Below are 26033 nucleotides of genomic sequence, written 5' to 3' on the forward strand. Positions count from 1 at the left end.
ATCCACTGTCTGCATGTAATTCTTACATGCTTCCCATCAATTGCTCCTCCACAATTTGGGAAGTTCAATAAATCTTGAAATTCTGAAGCGATGGCCAGTCATTCCTCTGGTGTACCAGGAAACTGAAAGGAGAACATAGGAAAAAAAAGGGGAACATAGGAAGAGTTTTATATGTATATGCATAATATGTTCTGTTTATATGTTCTATTTATTTTTATTGCAGACTTCCTCCTGCAGAGAGCTCACCTGCCGCCACAACATCCACTCCGATGAGTTCCAACCAAAAAAGGGGTCAGAAAAGAAAACATCAGGAGCTGGAAAAAAAGGAAGCTTTCAAGAAAGCCATGTCCATATTAAATAAAAAAAGACAATCACTTGGATGGTTTTGGCTTCTATATTGTGTCAAAACTGCGGCAGATGAGCCCAGAACAAGCAGGTGCTGTGGAGATCATCATGACGGATTTGGTGAACAAAGGAATGATGAACCAACTAAACCCACAATACCCTACCCCTATCCATACCCGCAGCCTTATCCTTCACCTGTACACACTCCATGCCACCAATATGACCCTCATCACTACCATTCCTCTAGTACACCAAATCAGTACAGTTTTGGCAATGAAAGCCTCAATTTCACCGATTTATAGTGGGAGTGGGTCACAAATGTTAATTGTTTTTTGTTGTTAATATTGTTAAAATAGTTATGTTTTGTTTTTATGGTTATTTATACTTTTTTATTGGCACTTTGTTACATGCACTTTGTTAAAAAAATGTATCTTTGTTATGAAGCAAATGTGTCATTTTGTTTTAATGATTGTATGGGGCCTCTACCTTCATGTACTCATCTTTCAAGCAGTCAATAATTGCTGCACACATCTCGGGGATGATATGACCCATTGCTTGCGGTGAGATCCCAGTGGAGAGCTTCATGTCCTGCAGAGATCTTCCAGTGGCAAGGTACCTCAGCGTGGCGATCAACCTCTGCTCAGGTGTAATGGACTTCCTCATGAAGGTATTTTGTTTCTGCAGAAAAGGTCCAACTGCTGAAAGTAATTGCTGGAAACAGACATTGACATACGAAGATAATTCTTGTAGTCATCTGGCAATGAGTGGCGCAGTTCACTTAGCAGATTCTCATGTGAAATGTTGTCTCGGTCCAACAACCAATCCTTACACCACATTCCCCTCTTCTTCTCAATGTCCTCCTCTTCAGCACTAAGCAGACACATAAAAGCAAGAGCTGCTTTCTTCCTTGAGAACACTTTGAAGGGCATATTGCACAGAGGGACAAAGGAACAGTGTGGTGAATGTCGTTCGTTTGACCCGATTGTTCGTACACACTATTCACTTCCTCTGGTGCACATCACTTCCTGTATCATTCAAACGATCGCATCTATCGTGTGTACAATATCGTTGCAGGATCAAAGATATCGTGCAGGATTGTTGGTCGTTCGTTTACCAACGATAATTATTGGAAGTGTGTACGTAGCTTAAGAATCAATGAGCCCTTATGACAAGCAGCATTTTCATTTCTGCTATAAATCAGTTTTGTTTCTGTAGATAAAGACTAGAAACCAATATTTGCAGATTACCCAGCTATTAAATATTCTGCATTAGACAGTATTGAGTAATATTTTAAGGTTACAGATTCTTACCGTCAACCTGGTGAGGTTTCAGCTTGGTTACCAAGTTCTTGTGAACTTGAACTAAAGGTTCTTTTGTCTCTTCATCTTCATCCAGAACCAGTTTAGTGGTAATTGGGCACTTTACAGGTGAAGCATCTTCCATGATAATGACCTGAGAAGCCAGAAGACCATCATGCTGCTAACAAAGTAACCAGGATATGACACAAAACGTGAAAAATGAATACTGTCGCAATTGGCCCCCTGTGCAATAGCTGTGCCCCATCCTGAAATTATCAACTGAATTTCTAGACAAATCTAATCACAGACACCTTCCTTCATACATGTGCCCCTCAGCACCATATGTTTTTTTTTTTTTTTTTAAATCTCCCTCTACCATCTTGCGTCACATTCAAACCAATTATAGAAAAATCCACAGCAAGTCTTTCAGTTTATAATTATAATTATGAAATATCCAAATGCAATAAGCATATTACAATCCCCACATGACAGGATAATGGATAAACAAATATTCTGCATCTTCTTCTCACCTCCCTTAGCTTTTCCCGCTCTCGCTCTCTCTCTGCGATCCTTTTCCTTCTCTCTTCTTCCATTTTTAAGGCATTCTGAGTTTCTGTTCTTAATTTGTCATCTTTTAATATTCTCCGGATCTTTTTCCGTCCTTTTCCAGGTGATTTTGAATCAGAGTCTTCATCTTGGTCACCGTCCTCTGAATTACCCTAAACAAAAAAAGTAATAACAGCATTACAAAACAAAGCTCACCTCGTTGAAACCCCCCACTAGAAGTCTGTAAACTACCAATGTTTATCAGGGAAACTTAGTAACAGGACTATGATGGGGACATTAGATTGTGAGCTCCTCTGGGGAACATATAGTGATGGGACTTTGGTCAGGACATTGAATTGTGAGCTCCTCTGAGGACACTTAGAGCTCAGAGCTTCAATCCACTGGTTCAAAACAGACAAGCTAAAGGAATTTTCAGAATGACAGGCCAGTAATAGAAGTCTGTTTAATACTCTGAGCACACAACTTCTCCTAACATCAGATATTTTTCTGTATTATCAGAAAGCTACTGACTTACCAGAAACCTGATGTGATAAAAAGATAAGGGCAGACAGTGCCACTATGGAAAAAGCTAGCTACCATCACCACCTGACTGGATGTGGCTTCAAAACTGTAAAGATTCCTAATCAGTACAGTGTGAATTAGAGATCTTCAAATTTTATCTGCAGCAGAGAAATTAACAGCAACTCTCCCTAACTCCGCGAAGAACAAAACCTGAAACAAAAAAAAAAGAAAAAAAAAGTCTGGAGGTCTCTTCCATTGGGTCCTACGTTGTCCCGGCATCCATCTTGGGGCCGGCGCTCCAGGCACACCATCTTCTCTCTGTTCTTCTAAATGGTTCTTCCTACGTCACTCGATGCAGGCACAAGATCGGTTTATGCATATAGGAAAAAACTTGCTGATCTATTTGCGTATGCGGCAAGTTTTTCCCTTTTGGCGAAAGTGCTCCTTTTGCTCTCGGGCATGCACAGAAGGAGCAGCCAAGATCCTGTGATGCGTGACAGGTATACCAGGAAGCTCTGTGCTCCCATTCATTGCGATTGAAAATTAGGGGAAAATGCTGCACCACTTTTTTTTTTTTTAAGGATGTTGCACTTGAAAAAAAAAATTTTTTTTTTTTTTTTTACCTTATATAAAAGTTGTCCACCCTTTTATGTAAAGTGAAATTTCTGAGTTTAGATTTACTTTAAGGGGACTGAAAGGTGAAGTCAATGCAAAAAAAAAAAAGTATTGGTTGGATGAACCTTAGCTGGTGCAGTAAAATCCTTTCTGGTAAACTATGATTTATTTGCTACACTTCTGAAGAATGACAACAATGCCATCCACAGGATTTAGGAAGTCATTACAGTCAACTATGATAACCTGGATCAGATTGATGAATTCATCCTGTGCAGAGAACACTTTAAAATATATCTTCTTGGTTGCTCACGTGGTAGGAAATCTGCAAGGCAACAGCTAACTGCAACACACCCTCCTAACTGCCCTCCCCAGTGACAACTTTAAATCTATCATTTTATGCTCTGAGGACAAGAGTGACCAGAATGTGACTTTAAGAGAAGACAGGGAGCAATGAAAACTAACAGAGGTTCTGCTCTAACCAAAGCTAAAAAGTCACATTTTGGTGGGTGGGTGATAAGCAGCGGTGGTGGAGGCTGTTTTCATGAAATAGGAAATCATTTCAATATAACAGGACAGATCCCCAGAGTCACTGACTTCCATCTGTTTTAGATGCCGGACACTATACAGACAATGTAGGACTTTAACCATACAGTGATCATCAAAATCACGGCACAGGTCGATAACTTCTAATGTCAGCAGGTCACACAGCAGGCAAAGTGCTGCAATTATATAAAACTTACTAGCATGTCCAGCCTGGCGCTAACATAATGACAGCACCACCACCTAAGAATCAATGGAGTCCTCCCACACATTACATACAGGGACATGGATGATAACATGAAGGATGACCAATACCTTAGAATCACTGGAGTCCTCCTGTACTTTAATCCGTCTCCTCTTCTTCTTTTGCTTGTAGCTCCTCTGGTTCTCCTCAGCCTCCTTCTTTGCTGCCCTGTAACATTATATGTTATATTTCTAGAAAGCCCTGAGATTTTCATATGTCATTGCTCATATGTCTATTAGTTGAATTTTATCAATATATCACCTTTCTGGAAGGGCTCATTCACATACCTTTTGTCTTCTGTACTGCCTTCAACAAAAGAGGAATATCTACAAACATTATTTTTAACGTGCCTAGCGGTAATTCGGGGTAGAAAAAAGTTGCTGAAAGTGGTAACCCCGAGTCATGCTCGGAGTAGGTAAACCTATGGGAAGTAATGGTAAACACAGCGCTTACCTGATTTGCCGGCGTCCCGCGTTGTCCATCGCTGCGATCCCGGTCTTCTTCCTCCGGCCGGCTTCTGCACCCGATGAGTCACCCCGGAGTTCCTGGTAACGTTAGTGTGTGTGTATGTTGCCGGCAGGGCGGGAAATTCAAAATCCATTTGTATTGGATTCAATACAAAAAATCTGTATTGAATGCAATACATTGGATTCATATATGTATAAGCAGTAGATTGTTTTCAAGAACATTTATTTTACAGTATATATATTAGTATGAGTCTAATGTGTATTTTTTTTTTTTAATTAAAACTTTAAAAAATATATAGATTTTTCAATTTATTCATTCTGTGTTTCAAACTTTAATATACTCCTACTATATTATACTGTAAAATACATTTTCATGAAAAACGATGTACCGCTTCTAGATAAATAAATCTGGAAAGAAATGAACCGCTAGGGGGGTTAAATCACTTTTTTTCTATAAACATTTGAATTATTGTTTAACCCCCCTACCGTTCTAATTCTGTCATTTTTTGATGCAAAAAGTGATCCTATTTTTTTTTGCGTAGAAATTTTTGTTTATATTGTGGGCCTGTAATTCTTAGGATTAACTCCCGGGTATAATTAATATATTTATTTATTATATTAGAATCAAAAATTAAAAAATACATAATTTTAAATCATTATTATAAAAAATAATGAAATATTAGCCCAAAACAATGTAATTTATCCCAAAAAAAAAATTTATCAAAAATTTCGGGAAATCTCCGCTGGCATCACCCTCTGGATTTACTATTGGTGATCGCATCTGCAGTTAGATGCGATGCACCAAGCAGAAACCCTGCATGGTGCATCGCATCTAACTGCAGATGCGTGCATCGAGGTTGTGGGGACCCGGGCGGTTGCGGGATTACTCCGTAATCTGCTTTTAAATTTCCCGCCCGGCCACGCCCCCCCCCGACGGAGAAGCGCCCCGCCATCACAGCAGGATCGCGAGATCGCCGCTGGAGCGCGGGGATAAGGTAAGAGGGACCCTCAAAGGTACCCCGAGTGTGACTCGGGATTACCGCTTTTTGCAATTTTTTCCACCCCGAGTCACACTCGGGAATACCGCTAGGGGGGTTAATACAGGTATAGTGATTATCCAATAATTACTCACAAACCTGTTTAATATGGAATGTTGGTATTCACAGCAGAAAATGGAGCAACAAACAATACTCGGGAACATCTTTATGCACTGACCTGGTTCTGGGTCGCTGATCATCCGAGTCGCTGTCGCTGACTTCCTCACTGACATCAGAACCCTTGCTTGCAGATTCATCACTGCTCACTACAACAAAACATTAAGGCCAGATTTACACTACTGCGCTGCACTTTTTCAATGCTTCTCACCTGCAGCGTACTTGAACGCTCAGTGCCTTGAGGTGGGATGAGTTGCTAATATTTTTTCATTCAGATTACATACATTATTACAGCACAGCAAAGGTATAAATGGGCCGTAACACACAACTCCCATGCAGTCAGAAATGAAGTATGTATGTGTGTGTACGTACTACACAATACACATTTTTTTAGGGATATGTATAAGCATTTCAGCATTTTAACCAGACAGGTACATTTTACCATGTTTTGCACACTGTTCAGTGAAGTGATACACACTGACAACTGTGTGGATTCTAGTTTTTAATGAAAGTTGTTATCACAGATGGTGGTTGAGCCTGACCTGTGTTAAATGTGAGGGTCTAGGACAGTCCTAAAATGAATATTTATACGTATATTATTGTACACATAAGTAAATGTTCTCAGGTGACTGTCTAGAAATAGAGATTTGTCTAGCGAGTGTTCTGTATATGATGGGGCTTGCAAAGTGCAGACAATGTAGGTATCAATACCCTTTATTCTGTTTCGACGTTTTCCATCCTTAGAAAGTGCAGATTTGTCTTTCTTCTTTTTCTTGCTTTTTTCTTCACCCTCTGATTCCCCTTCACTCAGAGACAGCTTATGCCGCAGCAGGTGGTGCCGGTATCGAGGTTTCTTCGCAGATTCTGAGTCACTATCCGAGTCTGAACTGTCTTCATTGGTCTGATCTATTAGAAGAAAGTGCATGACATCAATGTAACCTTTGTAAAGCACTCTGAGAACCATGAGACCCACTGTACTCTATAATGCAAACCTTTATCTTGTCCCTCTCTCCAAAGGCACCACGCTCTCTAACATTAACTATGGGGGACATTGGTGACAAAGAAATATTGTCACATGTGAAACCTGAAAATTCCATCTCCTCATTAATGGCCAGCTGAACTAGTAGTGTGCTCATTGGTATCCTTTGTCAATTGCCTCTGCTTTCCATTCCATTGACGTTGCCAGTGATCCAAGTTGTAGTGCAGTTAAGCAGAAATATAGGAATTATGAGGAATCAGAGAGGGAACCAGAGATACACAAGCTGTAGACTGTAAATGTGAGCTTTACCTATACTACAAAATACTTGACTTCTATGGCCACCACTCACAATGCATTGGTACAATGGTCTTACCATTAAAGTAATATGAAATAACACAGCATGCAGACATTTTCTAACACTGCTGAATGAACAACATCTAATTGTCATGAGAAAAACAAAGGGTACTCACAAGGGAAAGTCTAAAAGAAACCAAGGAAAAAACAGGTAGACCTGTTTCGTGCCCAGCCTACATGTATAAATCTTTTAGATAGGGGATGGGAACAGGACAGAACGCTTTTCAGTGGCACTTAAAGAATACTTTCAAAGTGTAATTATTTTTGATTCAACTTTATTTACAAAAATTATTTGATTAAAATTATGTACAAGGGGTTAAAAAGTGTATATATTTACACATAGCAGAGTACACATTTGATTTTCATAAGTTTGAATATAGTTTAGCTTAATGTGTTCATGTATCTCCCTTCCCGACGCGTTTTCTTCTCAATTTTTCAATTTTGATAGCATACAATATATTTTATGTGAATTATAAGGCTATTCATGATTAGATATGAAAGTACACATTATTGTATTAGAAGACGTCTTTGTTTCCTCTCTTTTCTGCCTTACTCTGTGTTCCTTTGAGACTTAAGAATGCAATTGTACTATTTTTTCTTCAGTGTGTTACAATATCCTCCATATCTCCTGAACAAGCCTAATATATTATTGTTAGTATTATTATTATTATTATTATTAATATAGGGGCAAAAGACATCGGGAGGGAGATACATGAACACATTAAGCTAAACTATATTCAGACTTATGAAAATATATAAACTATATTCAGACTTATGCTATATGTGTAAATAAATACAATTTTAACCTCTTGTACATAATTTTAATCAAATAATTTTTGGAACTAAATAAAGTTGAATCGAAAATGTATACACTTGGAAAGTATTCTTTAAGTGCCACTGAAATACCTTCTGTCCTGTTCCTATCCCCAACTAAAAAGATCTAATTATCATGGTCTGCTGTCAGTACTTCAGGTCTCAGGTATGTGAATAAAACCCTTGTAGGTCTCCTATTTTAGGTATAGGATATTGATAGATTATGGTTTCAGGAAACGCAAAAAGCTGAAATTATTAAACCTATTTACAAACTTGACTTTTATTCCTTCATTGTTTATTATAATCATTCTGTTATAGAAGCAGCACAGCTTGGAAGGAACCAAATTTAATCTCCCTTCAAATGAAACAATTAAGGGGAGATAAAAATCGCCCAATAAATAAATGGTACATACAGTAAACCTGGTGAAAGGGTGTTCAATGTGGGGACACTGAATTACAAGGGTAACTGTTGGCATTTGAAGAGAAAGAAGTTTAACCTTCACATTCAGAAAGATTATCATATTACAAATGTTTATATTTTCTCTTCTAATAATGTTCAAATAAAATAAAAACTCACCAAGATAAATCCTGTATCTGTGTGGAATACTTGCCTCTCATGAACATTGAGTTATTTACAGCTTGTATTTCACACAAATCAGAATTTTATCTTAGTGCTTTTAAATCCTTACTGGTAATACTAAAAAAAAGCTTTACCAGTAATATGTTAAACAGACAATGACGCCAGTGATGTGCTGGTCACTTGCATAAAGATTTGAGTAGACACCACTTCCATTCCATTGAAAAGTGATTGAATGAGTGAATAAAAGCCAACATTAACATTTTACAATAGTCAAAAAACCATCTCTCACCATCATCATCATCATCATGACCATCTTTCCGAGATTTCACTTTCTCCTTTTTCTTGCCTTCTTCAGGCTCATCAGAGGACACTTCCTCATCAGATGATAAATTGGCTTTTATTTCCTCCAGAAGCATTTTCTTGGCGATCCTAAAAAAGCAGGAAAAATACATGACTGGAAGTCTCAATTCTCCTGTTAGGAATGTAAAAGTTCCTGTTAGGAATGTAAAAGGCTAAAATGATTAAGGAAGGGGGGGGGAATCACCATAAAACAAACAGTAAATACATATTTACCATTCTCAATCTGGTAACCTCCTGTAATTAAATTGTAATAGTCTCCTGTTGCTTCCTTGCCCTATGACAAGCTGACCAACACCACTTTTACAAGCTTTAGTTTAGGGTTAGGTCAGTATACACATATAGATTTGTTTTTTTAAACAATCAAATCTTCTAGGTTCCTGCGGAAAAGGATGGCCAGATTAAACTGAAATAACACGCATTTCCCCATCTTGCATTGCAGTGCTGCAGCCACCATACATCACTTATATGGTATATAAAATATTTTTTTCCTTTTCTGGTTGGCAACATTTTTGCTCCACATTAACAACACTCCCAGAATTTTCCATGAACCTGCTGGTCCAAAAAAGGGACTGTATTTCACTTTTGCTCTTCAGTGAAGTATTTCCATTGAATGCCAAAACCTTGCTGGCATTAGGGGAAGCACCAGAAAGACCTGGCTTTCAGTTATTTCTCCAATTCTTCGACCAGATTTTCAACACTGAGCTTAAACCTGCCCAGGCCAGTCCGATTCTTCCAATGCTATCACTGCATAATGGTGGAGGAGGTCAAGCAAAACAGAAATCCAAATCTGGGCCGTACAGAAGCTTGCCTTTATAACACAATCGAATATATTCTGTTTGTGATAAAGCGGTGCTTCTTTTTATTGTACACAGATGAGTGTTGTTCCGTATGAGGTTACAAGATTTCTGACAATGTTGTGTTCCTGCTGCAAACACTGACGACTCTCAGATGCTAGTGAGGAAATGACAATTCCACCGGAAAAGTGCTCTGATGGTGGCAACTCACCGGCGGCAGGTTTAAATGTCCAACACGTTTATGAAGAAAAAAAAAATAGGATATAAAATATTGTTCAGACCATCATTAAGTTGTCACCTACAGTTACACCCAATAAAGCCTTTTCTCTACTTTTCCATTACTACCGGTTATCCCTCTCAATTGTAAGTAGCTCATATAAACAAGGAGGACATATCATACAACAGTATACTGTTAGCCTGTGCAATATGAATGACTTGTGATGTGCAATGGGAGATAATAGCACTATACAAGTAACAATTCATCATTCTGAGAAGACGCAACATACATTTCAAATAATTCAGGGCCGTCCAAAGTAGGCCCCAGCGGTCATCTAAAGTGACTCGAATATAGCTGGGTCTACATGGATGTTTTTTTAAAACGCATCTAAACGTTCCTACTGCGTTTATATGTGCTTTTATTAGCGTTCTAAAGCTTGCCTTTAAAGGCCTAGAAAATGGCTATACCACGTTTAAAATCAATGGAAGCGTTTATCCGCATTTTTGGACTTTTTCCAGCATTTCAGTTTTTTAAATGTAGCAAGCAGGGTTAAAGATAACCCTCGTAAGCGTGCCTCAAGATAACGTCCTGATGTAGATTAGCCCATTGGATTGCATGGGTTAAACGCTGGGGAAAACATCCATGTAAGCCTATCTCAGGTGCCTGAATTTAAAATTATGGCGTTTCATTTATCCCAGCCTAAAGCATAAACTATCCAGAGTGGGACAGCACCTTTGGGAATTCGTTAGTCAATGTACAATATGTATTTTTGTGTGAGAACTAACCAAGGAACACCGGTATTCATGCAATCATCTAAAAAGCCAATCATGTGACCAAACAAGCACAAACCATAAGATCATGTTGATTCAACAAAATACTTTAGTTAATGGTCATGCCAAACACCAAAATGGGGGAAATGGGATACATAAGTTACATTGCTCTACATACAATTTACTTAACTCTTACCTTCCTAAGATTCACCAAGGTCTGTGATCAGCCAGTGTGAACATAAGTAAGCACACTTTATATACACAGATATTCTCTGATCTTGGCTCTGGCACGATTATGGGCACCCACTGATCTGGGATTTTAAAACTAAAATGGTTTCAGTTCAGATTTTCTACAATTTATTTACAATGATAAAACAGGTAGAGGGTGTTTCTACAGGGACAGGCCTCTTGTTGATAAAGCAAATATATATATATATATATATATATATATATATATATATATACACACACACACACACACACACACACATACACACATACATACATCAAAATAAAAACTAAGCTCGGCCCACCAAAACTGGGCAGGTGATATTAATTTATATGATTTTTACAAATATGGTGTTCCAAGTCCAATACCTGAATCCTATAAAGGACAATTAAGATGCAGTAGAATGAGGATTTGCATCACGGGCAGCCAACAAATCTGCAGAAATGTCCATGGATCAGAACCTTAAAGGAATGTATGGGATAAAGAATAACTGCCACAAAGAACTTAACTTCTTTTTAGGAAAAATGAGGCCAGGCCCAGTAATATTGTTTCTTAATAACAGATTCTCTTGAATGGATCTTCTTTGAACATCATTGGATACAGTGAAATCCAATCTTGGTCATTTCCTTCTGTTGACATAATTCATTCTTCGAGAAATAGTTGGATATATGTTCATTTAGCCTTGGAAATTTGGTTCCATAATATTCATATTCCAAAAGCAAATCATAGAAGCATGTATCGGGGAAGTTTGTGATCCAATTACTGGTGGCTGTGCTTCCCAAAGTCCCAGCAATGGGCACAGAAGAGGGCTTATGGCGAAACAAAAGTGAATCCTCTCCTATAGCGGGACTTGGAAATGTAGTGAAAGACTTATTAAGTTTTGACACAAATAAAAATCACTTATCTACTCCCACTGCTTTGTGAGTTATCTTTTTGACGCCTTATGTGTACACAAGGCTCTTGTAAGGAATTTTCCCTTATTCTTCTCATTTAACTTTCATGTGTGGGTATAAAAAAAGAACCTGATATAAAAAAAAAATTTCAATCCTACCATTGACCGGATTAAATTTTATACAGTACTATACCACTACTTCTTCCTATATTTGTAAATCTCATTCTTCATGTTGATGCCAACATCTGTATTTTATGCTATTAGTTACATTGCCCTACATCAATTTACTTAATTCTTACCCAAGATTCGCCAAGGTCTGATCTGCCAGTGTGAACATAAGTAAGCATACTTTATATACACAGATATTCTCTTGCCTTAGTTGAACATTTTGATAGCAATGTATTCCGTTCCATAGTGTGGTTCTGTGCTACCACTAATATTACAATGTCTAACGGGCTATACAAAAAAAAAAAAAAAAAAGAAGTCAGGAAGCTTATTACACCAATGGTATAACAATCAGATCCGAAAACAATAATTGTCAATACTTTTAGAGAGCAGCTCCAGCTCTACAGAATGAACTTGGATGCTTCTGAGCTAACTACAACTGTCCTGGTGTGAAATAAATAACCTTTGTAGGGAGCAGCGCTGACATGTTATAGGGAACAACAGGAATATTTTTTTCTGCTTACAGAAACCTGAAAATGTAGTTTTTATCTTGAAATCCTCCTGAAATGGAGTTGTTCACTTGTCACAGGGTGACAGGCACCGCACCTGCTGGTTCAGATCTAGAATGGGAGGTGAACTGTGCGGTGAGGAAGCAAAGCCCTGCTTGTCTACAAAGATGGCGGCGTCTGTATGCAGTCTGTGCAGATCAAGGTATGGTTAGTCAGCAGCAGAGATAACGCCAGGCAATACTGGCAGATAATCCTCCGTGGATATAACTTCCAAAGTTCAGCTCCTCTAGGAAGACACTCACACCAAGCAGCAACAGCCGCTCCATTCTGTTCTCCGTTTACTAATAGCGATCACATCCAAGGAATGTCCAAGGAAAAAAAAATGGACCATAAACATGTAATGCCATCTGGATGATAATTGGAGCTAAAAGAGAAATCTTTTCCACCTCAGCACACGTTAATGGCGAGTCCTTGTGACAAAGCATGCTAAACTCCAGGTTCACAAAAGATTAATTTGCTCATCAATATAACAAGAACAAATACTTCATGTTTATGAAGACAATAACAGGTATAAAATCTTGCTGTGGAAGGAATACATACGTTTTTGTAGAGCAATGATTTCTATCGAACAAAATCTTTAGTGCAAGGGAATCTCTACTATTCACCAACATGGGGCACCTAAATATCCGGACTGGCTGAATGGCATCCGAAGGAAATACAAGGGTTTGCCACCTTTTATAGAAGATAAAACGGTATACCGCCTTCACCCTTATTTCACTAGCTGGTGAGTGAACAAACAGGAACATTCTATTCTTTGCCAGCGGGTCAGAGCCCAACAAGGCAATGGTGGTTCCCATGTTTCCATTCTGTCAGGTTCAGGTAAATTTGTAACATTCATTATTCTGTATTCTCATAAAGTCTGTTTATGACACAAATCAGAAATCTAGGTAAACTCCAGACAGACAAAAAAAAAAATCAGTGTAAATTAAACTTTAATATAAGCGCTGCAAATGCCTGAATTTAGCCTTGTATCAGCTTCTTGCAACATGAGGGTAGCAGAGCTCAGACAGGGGGAGGGAGAGGCCTCACAAGGACCCAATAGGTTGGGTTGCTGTACTTGGGGTGCTAACAAAGGACACGCTAATATGGGCTCATATGTCTGATGAGCTTCAGGGGACGAACAAATCCTGAAATTCTACTGGACCACAAGACAAAAAATCAGGTCCCCAGGCTATTGGGCCGAGCTGTGCTGTGTGTGGCAGCTGCGTAAATCTCAGAAGTACTTTGACAGCTCCCCTTTTAACAGGTTTTCTATATTCAGCTTGAACCTCCCCTAATATTTTTGTTCATTGTATTTGCAGGATCTGCAGGTTTGTTCATGTATACCTGCACAGGAATATTACCGCCAGTTTAATACAAAACATTTTTAATGCACATGTAACATTCATTAGGAAGAGACCTTAATGAGGAACAAGAATAAAAACTGTAAATATTTAGGGTGAAGCACTAGGCCTGACTAGGCCGCACACTGTATACACCTACATAGGGTTTGCCATTAACAAAAAGCATTATCATTTTTAGTAAATTGAAGCAGCTAGTTGCATTTCAACTGAACTAAAAAAAAAAAAAAAAAAGGTATATTTATAAAGATGTGAATCTGACATTCACTGTAGGTACCCATGTTTAAACTACAGAACTACCAGTAAGTGTTAAGTGAACGTCACCTTCACTGCTTTATAAATATGCCACAAAGCAAATCTTGACCATTGGACAAATCTATGATAAGAAGTAAATTAAATGAATGGACAAGATAACTTTTCAAAAAATTTATTGCAGCTATAAATAAAAATGCATTCAATACACAATTAACCTCAACAAGGATGTCATCGTCAATTGAAGTACTGACAGGTAAAGGATGCAGAAATGTAAGATCAAGGACATATCTGGAAGGGACACAGCACTGCACAGACTTGGAGAACACAAATATGGAGAAGTCGGTTCAATCGATGCTATTGGTTAAGGCTTCTTTAAATCGTCAGGTTTACGGTTGCATAGCTAATGCAAAACTACCCTTGTAACCCCCAAACAGGATAAATTTCAAGGGGGTAAAACCTGGGGGGGAAGCGAGTCAGATAGTCACAGGGTGCTACCATCTACCGGACTAATCCAGGGCAGAAACCAAGAGTCTAATGGCTGCTGGAGCCATGGAGCCCAGAGTGTTCACTAGAACCATGGGGAGACAGAAGTGCTACACCGGGTTTTCACATAGAATTAATATTGCCTGAATACATAAATGAGCCAAGTGCTGGCAATATCCAACTACCAAAGTAAAGGCTGAAGGAATGTAAATATACCCCGGACACCGTGTAAATGGGCCATGACAACCCTTGAAAATAACGTTGTACTTTGGCTCTTATGACCATTTATTGCAGCTTCTAGCAAAGTCTTCCCTTCTGAGATTGTGCCTGCACCTCGTGTTTTATCTACTGATCCCCACTATTCTCTCCTTGATTGAGGTGGGGGAATATAACAAGCCATTACTAACAGGCCTGTATAAATAATCTCCTTGGTTGGGATTGTGCAAGCAATTGTGCAATTTATAAACAAATGCCCCTTTAATGGGGCAACCATTTTACCTTCTTTAAAAGAAGCACCATTCTTACCTGTTGATGGCTACAAGGGTAGTTTGTGAACATGTCTAAGCACATTCATGAAATAATGTATGCCAATACAACAGACGTATCCACCAAAGAGACCCTGCTCACACCATGGATCCTCCAGTGCGGGGAAACTCATGTCTGTTCCTAGGGATTCCAAGGACGCCCTTCACTACTAGTACAGACTATTTGCCTTTAATAAAGCAAAATGTTGGTTTTCTCAACTGGAATTTCAGTATGAGAATGCAAGGCTTGCCATATCGGATCAGCTCATGGTTGTGGACAGGGCCTATAGGTGGAATCATATGATTTTGCATTGTGTCGGCAGTGCTGTGTTTCCATAACCTTTAATAGAACGGACCGGAGATGCTACACATCAACACAACAAATCAGCGTCTTTAGCAGTTGTGCAATAATGAAAATAAAACTTGTAAAAACTGAAAGAAAATCTGCTAAAGAAACTGTTGTAGAAAATATTATATATATTTTTTTTTCTCTTAAAAATTAACTTCTTTAGGCAAACTATATTTAAGAAACGGTAGCAGCAGACATGTAATATCACAGAAGCAACATGCTCCTGAAGATTACAGATTAAATGGAAAGTTTACCTACATTTAACCATCCACTGAACAATAAATATTATTCATATAAAATGTATTAAAACACAGGAAAGCAGCAAGTGGATTGTAGAACATTCATGTCATCCCCCATTGATTTACATTGCAGTAAATCACATTTTGTCAGGAGTTGATGGGTGATCAGTATGACCGATCACAGCACTAGGCTGAAAGAATAGGAAATTGTGGCCAATTTTCCATCAGCTCCCTTTTTTGGTTAGTGATCACACAGTTCTCATGAAACACTTCATAACATTGAAGATTGTATCCAGTCATCTGTCTCATCAATACATGAACACTTTACACACCAATAAATAAAAGCAATCTAGCTTATGAAACATTGTGAGCCATGAAACTGATCTTGGTCATGGAGTTCTGACGTAACCGACCCAGAGATCAAAGGAGATCAGAAAGATCCAGTCATGGGTGATCCATTAGAATCAGAATTTTTCTCTGCAGATATAATGTGACTAAATTGTATTTGTGACAGTTATCAGAGCTGAGGAGACGGAGCATGGATACTAGAGGCTCAAATCACAACACACTGATAGGGATCCTTCTATTCAGCCCTATGACTTTCATTTGCAGAACTCATTACTGATTGTTAGCTTTGTGGCCTAACATATATATACATAATGCAGTAAAAGACAACTACCGTCCACCCAACACCCCCAGAAACCCCTTCACTTTCTCTGGGGTAGAGTTCTCACTTAAACACTTGTGTTTTCTATAAAGTCAGCATTATCATAAAAAGCCCTCCACAGCTTTACATTTCATAAACATCCTCGAGTGTCCCAAAGCCCTTCTCTATTAGGATCCAAAATGGTAAAGTTTGCAGGTGCTGATGTCATTGCAGCTTTACAAGGGAATAATGTCCCAGAAAATACATAGGGGCTTTGCTTGTAACGGAGGCCTCACTAGCCCAACGTTGCCCACTCACCGCCTAATGTAAACCCATAATCTGTCCATTCCACCCTGTAGATCCGTGTCTACACTTGCCTGCATTGAGCTCCCATTAAGGTAAATGTGCAGATCTTGTGGGACTCTCTACCTTTCCTTCAATGATGGGCCCCTAACAACCTTAGCGCTAACAGCTAATCACTAGGTCAATATGATGTCAGGTGGAGGGCCCTAACAGCCAATCAACAGGCCAATGTGATGTCAGGTAAGGGGGCCCTAGCAGCCAATCCCCAGGTCAATGTGATGTCAGGTAAGGGGGCCCTAGCACCCAATCCCCAGGTCAATGTGATGTCAGGTAAGGGGGCCCTAGCACCCAATAATGTGATGTCAGGTAAGGGGGCCCTAGCACCCAATCCCCAGGTCAATGTGATGTCAGGTAAGGGGGCCCTAGCACCCAATCCCCAGGTCAATGTATTGTCAGGAGAGGGAGCCCTAACAGCCAATCACCAGGCCAATGTGATGTCAGGTGGGGTGAGGAGGTCCCTTGGCCCTGTGTAAGCTCCACCTAGATGGTATGTATGAGCAGAAAGGGTAGGAAGGTATTACAAGGTATTGTTTCATTGAAAACTAAAAAAAAAGTAGCTGGAATCTGTGAGATCAGCTTCTCACCATCCACACATCTCTATAGCATTGCAAAAAATGTCATCCAGTGACTGCCAAGCACTGCCTGAACCTTTGTATAAAGAATGAACATGGCATAATAATGCCATAACAAGTTAGCAAGAGCAGAGCTTTAATTTATTTTTGACAGATTTTTACAAAAAAAGTGAACATAGAAAATTAAGTAGTAAGGCTTTTTGGGGTAAGAAAGTTTTTATTTAGAAAACTATAATGATACCAGGGATACATTTATATTTAAAACAACAGTGTGCTTGTTACAACAATGTATAATCCTAACCTCATCCATTTCAATGGAGTAAATACTGAATAAATAGGAAATAATTTTTAGGCTCTACTAAACCTGGGCTGCCTCCCCAGGTACATGGCGTCTGTTGCCTTGATGTTGATATATACTCTAAATTCTACATGTACCTGAGTAACTTTACAATATTCCGAGTATCTTTTGGATGTTTTATGTACTATACAGGTAAAGGACTATATATGTCAAATCACCCTAAAAACGTCTAATATGATATGTGTTATGTGTTCTCATACTCTAGGTATTTGATGGCTCTCACTATCCTCTGAGAACACATACTAGGCAAAACGTGTCGGGATTGAGAACAATTACGTTTATGGCAATTACTCTTCTCTCGACTTTGACAATTAGGTGAATCATATTTAGTCCTATTTACTCAACTGAAATGGATGGGGTCGGGATTACACATTGTTGTAACATGCACACTGTTATTGTGAATATGAATTTCTCCTAGTAATCATACTTTTCTATATAAAAAACTTTCTTACCACAAAAAAAAAAAAAACCTTACTACATCCTTTTCTATTTTCACTTCATTTCCATTTAAGACCAAAGGGGTGGCAAACTACATTTTCAGAAAGAACCATCTATTTCTACTTCTCTTACGTTTGTCAGATTTTCATCTTTCACAACTTCTAACCACATTACCTGATCTATAAACAAGAGGGAACACTTCCTTATCAGTGTATGAAAAGCATTTAAAATATGTAACAGTAAATTAGGAAAAAGGAGAAAGTCAAACATAACTCCTCCTAAAACGCCTCCCAACATCTACTTTCTGAAAGCAGAGATCCACACCAACGTAAAATGGTCTTAATATGTATTACAGTAAAACCTTTATGTATGTCTACATACATATAACTAAAAAACAGGTATCTAAAGAAGAGCCCACAAAGGAACAATATGGAACAGCAAACATGAAAAAATGTGAACAGTGTGTTCAGGTAAATAGAAAAATTCTAAAAGTATTAAGTGAAAATATTTTTGCCAAGCACCGAATTAGCAGTGACGTGTATAAAAAGTATAGTAATGGGCCGATTTATAAAGACTCCAGAACAATTAGAGCGCTGTCCATGCCAACCAGACACAGCTTATATTCCAGTGCAGTGATGACCAGGAAGCTGAATGGCTGTAGAGGACAAAAGCTCATCATGGCTGAGTCTTCATCAGTTAGCTCAAAGTCAGAACAGACTAAGTCATCCCAGAGCTCACACATTATTCCAGAAGCTTAGAGAGCCAATTGTGCATTCCTGAACTACCGGTTATAAATACTGGTCAATCCATCAATTCATTTATCTCAATCAAACAATATCAGCATTTACACCAGATACTCTGAAGTGTATTTATAACACACCCTATGCCAGGTGTGTGAATACGCTATTAATTTATCATTTCATTGGTTTGCGGGTTTTTGGCCTTGGTTTTCCGACCACTCGTTCAAGCTTGCGAGCAGCCTGGAGTCGAGTCTTTACAAGACAGGAAGTCCGGCTTTGTACAACCTGCTTGCTCTTCCGATGCTTTGCTTTGGACCCACGCTTAGGGTGTGTTATAACCTTTTTAAAGTCCGTATGACTGGAATCATACCTATTCTCAGGATCATCGTCATCGTCTTCCTCATCCTCCGCAGCATGAGCACCAGATTTTGTCCCTGCTTCATCACCTAGAAAAAGAAAGAAAAATAAAAAATAATTTACACAAAATTTTCACAAAATAAAATTACAGGCTACTACGTAACATTTCTGTAATGGGCAATGGGTATATACAATATAAACTGGAGGGAAGCTCTTTCAGCTTGAAGCAGTCACACAATCCTTTTATTTGCTTAACTTGGCTATTAAAAGGATGGCTGAGGCAGAACTGAAAAATACAGGAATAACACCAATTTTTAAACACAATACAGAACGAATATCTGCCGGTGAAATTATCCGCTCATTGGAAAAGTCCATATAGTTTGTATACCATTGTATACTAAAAGACAACAAGAAGTCAGACTTTAAAAAAAATTTAGGTGTAAAATATTTAGTGCCAAGTGCCACAATTCATTCCCTATCCCCATTTCATTGCCGTTTACCAACAAAGCCACATTGTGCTGAAAAATGTATTTGTTACCTTAAAGTGAATGTTTAGCCAACATCTTTTTTTGCTGTGTGTCTGGTGAGATACTCCCAAAAATTCTTTCCAGGAGACTAATCAAGAAGCAGTGGGTGTCCCCTCTGGAAGATTTCTCATCTTTTTTTCTGGTGACTGTTAGAAACTGGAATTACCCATCTCATTCTGTCCCACTAACAATGGCAACCAGGACAAAAAGGAGGAATTCTTCCAATAGGGAGACAGAGCAATAAAAGCTAACCGAGGTTCTAACATCTCACCATTCTATCCAAAAACAGGATCTGAAGGTGTTGGCATTACATATAGCAAAGAAAATCTTTGTACAGGGCTGCCGATGTGCGTGACAATTTGGGGGAAGAAATGTTTGCACCTCGCTAGCTACAAGAACTAAAGCCAAAAGATGCACACAAAATGCAAGCACCTCCATAAAAAAAAGCCACAAATCTTTGCTACACTGGGGTATGAACAGAGACATGGAAAGCAATAAACTACCTGATGACTGGCAGAACTCCGCTTTTGTCAGAACTTCATTTTCTACTAAGGGTTTGATTTTCTGCTCATCCTCACTGCCATCCTCTGAATTGTGGCTTGCATTCTCCTGGCTATCCTCAGACAATTCAGAAGATGAGGCGGATTGTTTCCTGCTCTTCGTTGACTTGCTGCGCCTCTGAGTGGGTTTGTTTCTCTTGTGTTTTTTTCGGTCTCTTTCCTCAGCAGATGAACCACTTTCTTCATAGCTTTTAGCTTTCTTTGAGGATTTCTTAGCATCCTCAATTTTTCCCAACTTTTGAATTTTTTTCTCTAGCTCAGAATCATAGTTAGAAGAATCAGATAGTTCTGGACACGGCTTTTTAGCAGCTGTAGAAAGTCTAGTTTTTCTTTTTGTCAACTCAGTGCCAGAACTGGAACTTTTCCTTTTTCTCTTTTCCCCACCCATTTGGCTGTCTTTCTCTTTAGCCTGCTTGTCCTCAGTACCACTGTCCGGTTCAGACGAGGAGTTGCTCATCAAAGCTGCCTTTTTGAGGACTTCTGGCATTTCATCAGAATCAGAACAACTTTTAGGAATTGTCTCGCCTACTTTTTTAGATTTTTTACTTTTTGAAATTACAGCATTTTCTGAGGAGCTAACCTTCTCTTTTGCTTCCTTTGTCTTTGAGGACTCGCTTTTAGACTTCTTTTTCCCTTTATCAGTGTTACATTCTTCCTCAGTATTAGATGAGCTCACTGCTTCATTCTGGCGTCGCTTGGGTGTTGTTTTAACACGTGGAGATTTTCGGCGCTCAGAGCCTTCATTCTCAGATGAATGTTCATTACTAGAGCTTTTAGCTTCACTATTACTTCCAGACCCTTTGGCTTTCTTCGTTGGAGTACTATCAGAACTCTTCGATCCCTTGGAGAAAGATAATGGAGTCAATTTCAAAATCAACTCCTTCTTAACCAAAGTTTTGGTTTCCTTTTCTTCTCTTTTGCTTGTTTTTAAGGTAGAAACATTTAAAGAGTTTTGTGCCTCCATTGCAGAATCCAAACTGTCAAATATATCTTCAGGGACTGACGTGGGAACAGAAACTATGTCCATATCAAGAGCTTCCCCACTATTTGGTTCGAATGACTGATCACTTTTGGTATTCTGAGAAGTGCGTGACTTTGTGTTTTTAGGTAATGAAGTTGAATTTTCATTCTCGGACTCTGCTCCAGACACTGGCTCTTTTCTAGACTTTTCAGTGCCTCTCCGCTTACTTTCACTCGAGGTGTGTTTTGGCTTTTCAGTACCCTTTTTCTTTCGGTTTTGCTCCGATTTTTGGTTCTTCCCTTCAAAATCAGAACTGCTGTCAGAAGATATATGTTCTTGTACTGCACCCTTATTTTTTTTACCTTTATTGGCAGAAGGTCTATTCTCCATTTTTACAGGGTCTTCTACAACCTGCGCATCAGCATCTTCCACTTCCATAGCACCATCATCTACATTCCTCTTTGTAGTTTCTGGATCTTCCTCCACATTGCCCTGTAGGTCTTCCACATCATCTGGATCTTCAATCTGCTTTCCATTATGCCCCAACAAATCATCCTCATCATTCTCCAGGCTCTCATCAGATGCTTTGTGCTTTTCACTGTCACAATTAGTCACCTTTTCCCCATCATGAACATTAGATATTGTGCTCTGGTGTTCACTGTCCTGTTCATCCATTTTTTTCTCTTTTTGCTGTTTTAGCTCGCTTGTCACATCTTTGCTTTTCCTTGAGGAGGTTTTCTCTCTAGCAGATGCAAGCTCCAAGGCCAATGTTTCCTCCAAAGCGTCATGTGCCTTCTTCAAGTCTCCCAAGACGGACTTAAATGCTTTTAACTGTCGTATTTTAGTACTGGAGTTAATAACCACATTTTCTGATTCCTGTTTCAGAAACTTGATAAAGCTTTTATTTAAATTTGTTGTTGTCTCAATTATTCTTTTTGTTTTTTTTAACATTTCTTTAGGCACCATAAGTGCTTTGTAAGAATAGGTTATTGCACCAGAATAGGAACTACCCAGTTTTTCTTGTCCGTTACAGCTTGAGTTTTTTTGATTTTGGTCACAAGTCTTGCCCTTGTCATTTTCTACCCTAATTTTCTTTTTATTTTGCTGCAACAATTGCTCTAAGTTTTCAAAAACACTGTCACATGCTGCAACCAAGTCCAACAAAGGTTCAGGCTGGCAAATATAACATTGCCATTTACTTTCTTCATCCATCATATTAGACAGCTCCTTCCGACCAAGATTCCGAAGGATGCAGGTTTTGCAGAAGGCATTGTGGCAGAAATCACAGCAAATCAGATTTCCTCCTTCTGCACACCACCTATACACAAGAAAACAAAAGTAATAAACACCTATAGCATATTTCCAGTTTCCAGACTTACATTTGCAAGAAATATGATTTATTCTCTCTCATCTTACCAAAAGCAGTTTTTAGATATGACATGGGAGTGAGTTTCCCAAAATAGGAAAATTAACACAAACATTATCATGTATTGTAAAATACATTTCATACAGTAAATACACTGCTACCCACCTGCACTGCTCATCCATACCATCAGCATCGCGGTTGATGTCATCGCTCATGTAATATTTAAAGCAAGCCTGAAGATAAACATTTTGAAAAGACCAGTGTTAGATGTAAGGTAAGTTCTCTTTGAAGAACAGAAAAGTACTTGCTTTATAAGTGTCTCTTTAAGCTATAGTTGGCCTTGCTAATTGACTCTTAACCGTTCAGTCAGCAGATATAAGCTGCCTCATTAAGGCAGCAGCTTTTCATCACACATGCAGAGGTGATTTTTTTCCTGAAGTGTAGAAAAATTGATGTAAAAGTTCTCAATCTGATCCACACTGAGTAATATACACAGAGCAGAAGCACAATCAAATATACTGAAAAAAAAATTATTGGTCACCAAAATCTAAATAAATTGAAGACAGACCTGACTTTAGGGCCATACCTTACAAATGAGGACCTGCAGAGCAGGGTGCCTATAAATGGAGTCCTTCTGAAAGTGATTGACTTGTTGGCCACAAGATGTGCAGCTAACGATTCCATGAAGACCGTCCTCTGTAAAATCAGAGAAAATGTGATAAAAACGTTTCTCCTATGTAGTCATCCTGACCAAATAGGTGTACTGACATGTGCAAGGATATTTTTTCCTTAGTAGAAGGTATCATCTCTAGTAAAGAGCATACATAGGGGATCTCTGGATTACCTGGACGTTTCTTAGGTAAGGAAAGATCAGTTTTAACTTTACTTCGACTTCTAAATTCTGGTCCTTTGAAATCATCTTTGTCTGCATTTAGAACAGGCTCCGGCTGGACTACAACAGTACCTGGAAAAAAAAATGTTTTCTGTACCATTATTTTCACTAACACAAACGGATAGTTAGGGAACTCTTTTTTTAAGAAACCCAATGAGTCAAGTATGCAAGCTGTATGATTGTTTACCACTGTATAAAAAATGTTCCTAAGCTGGCAGTTTCACTAATATAAAATGTAAATAGGTTAAAAAAGGCTGTAGAAAGTGATTCCTATCCGTGACATCTAGGGAGACTTCTTGTCTTAGTGACACCAGGACAAGAAACAAGGGCATGTGTTTAAAAAAAAAAAATGCAGACAAATTATCTAATGTTTTAAAGATTCCCCTGCCCCTTAAACATTTAATTGGAAAGCTGTAAAATCCTTCTTTTGGCGTTCATTAAAAGACACTAAAAGTCAGTGGACCAAGCCCAGGAAACCCCTTTTACCAACATACTTCAGAGACCAGCTATTGGCAAGGGTGCAGAATCTTGACCATTGACTTAAAAAAATAAATAAAAAAAAAAATACCCAACATGCTGGGGAGAGGAGCTATCCTGAGCTACAAAATTAATCTCTCTTGTGTGTGGCAGCATAATCGCAGATTAAAAACTTCCTCAAATAGATGTAACAAGGGACATTTGTCCCCCAACCCCCTCTCTCTTTACCCACCAGAAAGGAAGAGAGTAATATTCCTGTTGGTGGCATAGAAGTAAACACCTGTCCAACGTTTTAAACCTTCTTCCCTCTGCACACAACTTTCTGTTCTTATAAAGGAAAAATGTGGAATACAAAATCTTTGCCATCATACCTAGAGGTAAGCTTTCCATATCCACCTCAGGGTCAGAGTTTGTGTCCGGTATTATAATTTCTTCCTTGGGATCTTCATCAGACTCCACATATTTTGTCACAAAGCTTGGTTTCCTATAAACAAGATCATAAGAAAAATTAACAGATATATCAGGATTAAAGTAAACATGATAACATTTCATTATATGTCATATTCGCAAATATTGTGAATCAAAAATTCGCAAATATTTTAAACAAAACCAATGCTAAAAAAGATGACCAATACAATATAAAGAGGTCAACTGTCAGCCTTATAATCCTGCTACTTGTGGAGAGGATCATGGCTGTTGGAAGCGGCTTTCAGGGCTGTGAATAAATTCCTAAAAACATGCCAATCGGGCATGGTAAAAACAGCTTGATTACGCCAGACATCCTCCAACCAGGAAATAAGGGGAGTTCTGACATAAAGCAGCTTCTAATGTACACTGCAGAAAGTTCACCATGGGTCAATAAATCAAAGTAAACAGTAAACAAAAAAGAAAAAAAAAAGAGGAAGAAGCAACTTTTAAGTGATAAGTGGAACAAATTGCTGAATGAATATAACGCGATACCTTTTTGAGCGAGGTGTTTCCAGGTGCCTGGCCTTTTCAGAGGAACCTCCCTGGAGTAAAGACATATTAGCAGCATATTATGAGGAGTTTTAAAATGACATTTGGGCTTTTAAGAAGAAATTATTGTACGTAGAGCCAAGCAAAAATGGTTGTAAACCTAATCAAGCCAAAATAAGCATTCAATGAACAATGTATTCATCAAAATTACCTTTAGAAAAACAGCAAAAATTATCTGTAGCTGTTTAGTACAGAAAATTGATGTTCTATTTGTTCATAGCTTGATACTATCCATATCTAGTCTCCGAACCCCCCCAAATCGGTCAATCACAACACCATCACATGAAATGGCCCCACACTTTCCCCTTTCCTAGATTTTCAATAATCGATAGGGAGCAGCTCTACAGAGGTCCTGTTCAAAGTCTCGAGCAGTGTACTCCATGAGACAATGTATGTGTATTGTTCTGGAGTCTAGGCTGTGTAATGCCACCCTGCAGTCTTTGCTGTCCTGTCCCCCCTGGAATGGCAATCTGGAACTTCATGCGTGTACAGGCGGTCGCATGCTATGCTTTTCACTGATTTATGATCTCATATTTACAAATTGTACAATCATAGTACGTAGAAATGAATATTGAACCATACCTCTTCCACGTTTGTCTCCATTGGATGCAGTCTATGTGTGGACTTTGATTTGGCTGCACTCTTGACCGCTGATTGTCTGGTAGGTGAAGTTGTATCTTCAGACTCTTCTGAGGAGTGAGCTAAATATTCGTGAAGTTTCTGCACCAATGTATTCAATTTGCTTTCACTTGTGGAATGAGAGAAAAAAAGATTCCCATTAGTAATTTGATAATTCCCTGGCAATACAGTTGAGACAACACCAGAATCCCCTTCAGCACCATTATCACAGTAAGCCTCCCATTCTTTTAGAATAGAACACGATCTGGTGCCATACATTACACAACACAAAATACAAAATGTGTAGGGTAGACAACAATGTGTACACACCAATCAAAAATCAGTGCTGATTTTAAGCAGCACAATAGTAACTATTAAACATTTTCAATCATTTCTATTGGGAAATTTAAAACTAAACACAAGGATACACCAGGGAGTTAAACAGCTCTATCACACAGCAGCAAGGTGGAGGTCACTGCCGCTCAAGCAGAACAACAT

The 26033-nt window shown here is 38.7% G+C and overlaps 1 protein-coding gene across 3 annotated transcripts in view; it reads right to left on the reverse strand.

The window, feature by feature from the left end:
- The window catches only part of ATRX (ATRX chromatin remodeler), a 57436-nt gene extending 31769 nt beyond the window's left edge, over positions 1 to 25667 (reverse strand). The window contains exons 1-14 of one of the 3 annotated variants that reach the window (XM_072430263.1): positions 25500 to 25667; positions 24861 to 24910; positions 24272 to 24384; positions 23376 to 23495; positions 23118 to 23227; positions 22697 to 22764; positions 20148 to 22483; positions 19131 to 19206; positions 8747 to 8886; positions 6443 to 6637; positions 5793 to 5880; positions 4182 to 4278; positions 2174 to 2362; positions 1656 to 1797 (exon numbers count right to left, since the gene is read on the reverse strand). In XM_072430263.1, the coding sequence (XP_072286364.1) occupies positions 1656 to 1797; positions 2174 to 2362; positions 4182 to 4278; positions 5793 to 5880; positions 6443 to 6637; positions 8747 to 8886; positions 19131 to 19206; positions 20148 to 22483; positions 22697 to 22764; positions 23118 to 23227; positions 23376 to 23495; positions 24272 to 24384; positions 24861 to 24910; positions 25500 to 25520 (3745 nt within the window). In that variant the 5' untranslated portion in view covers positions 25521 to 25667. Of the gene's footprint in view, positions 1 to 1655; positions 1825 to 2173; positions 2363 to 4181; positions 4279 to 5792; positions 5881 to 6442; positions 6638 to 8746; positions 8887 to 19130; positions 19207 to 20147; positions 22484 to 22696; positions 22765 to 23117; positions 23228 to 23375; positions 23496 to 24271; positions 24385 to 24860; positions 24911 to 25499 lie in introns of all 3 variants that reach the window. The other 2 variants (XM_072430262.1, XM_072430261.1) reach the window with 2 other exon arrangements.
- Between the last annotated feature and the right edge of the window lie 366 nt (positions 25668 to 26033).

Source organism: Pyxicephalus adspersus, chromosome Z (assembly GCF_032062135.1).
Source record: "Pyxicephalus adspersus chromosome Z, UCB_Pads_2.0, whole genome shotgun sequence".
NCBI classification, from domain to species: Eukaryota; Metazoa; Chordata; class Amphibia; order Anura; family Pyxicephalidae; genus Pyxicephalus; species Pyxicephalus adspersus.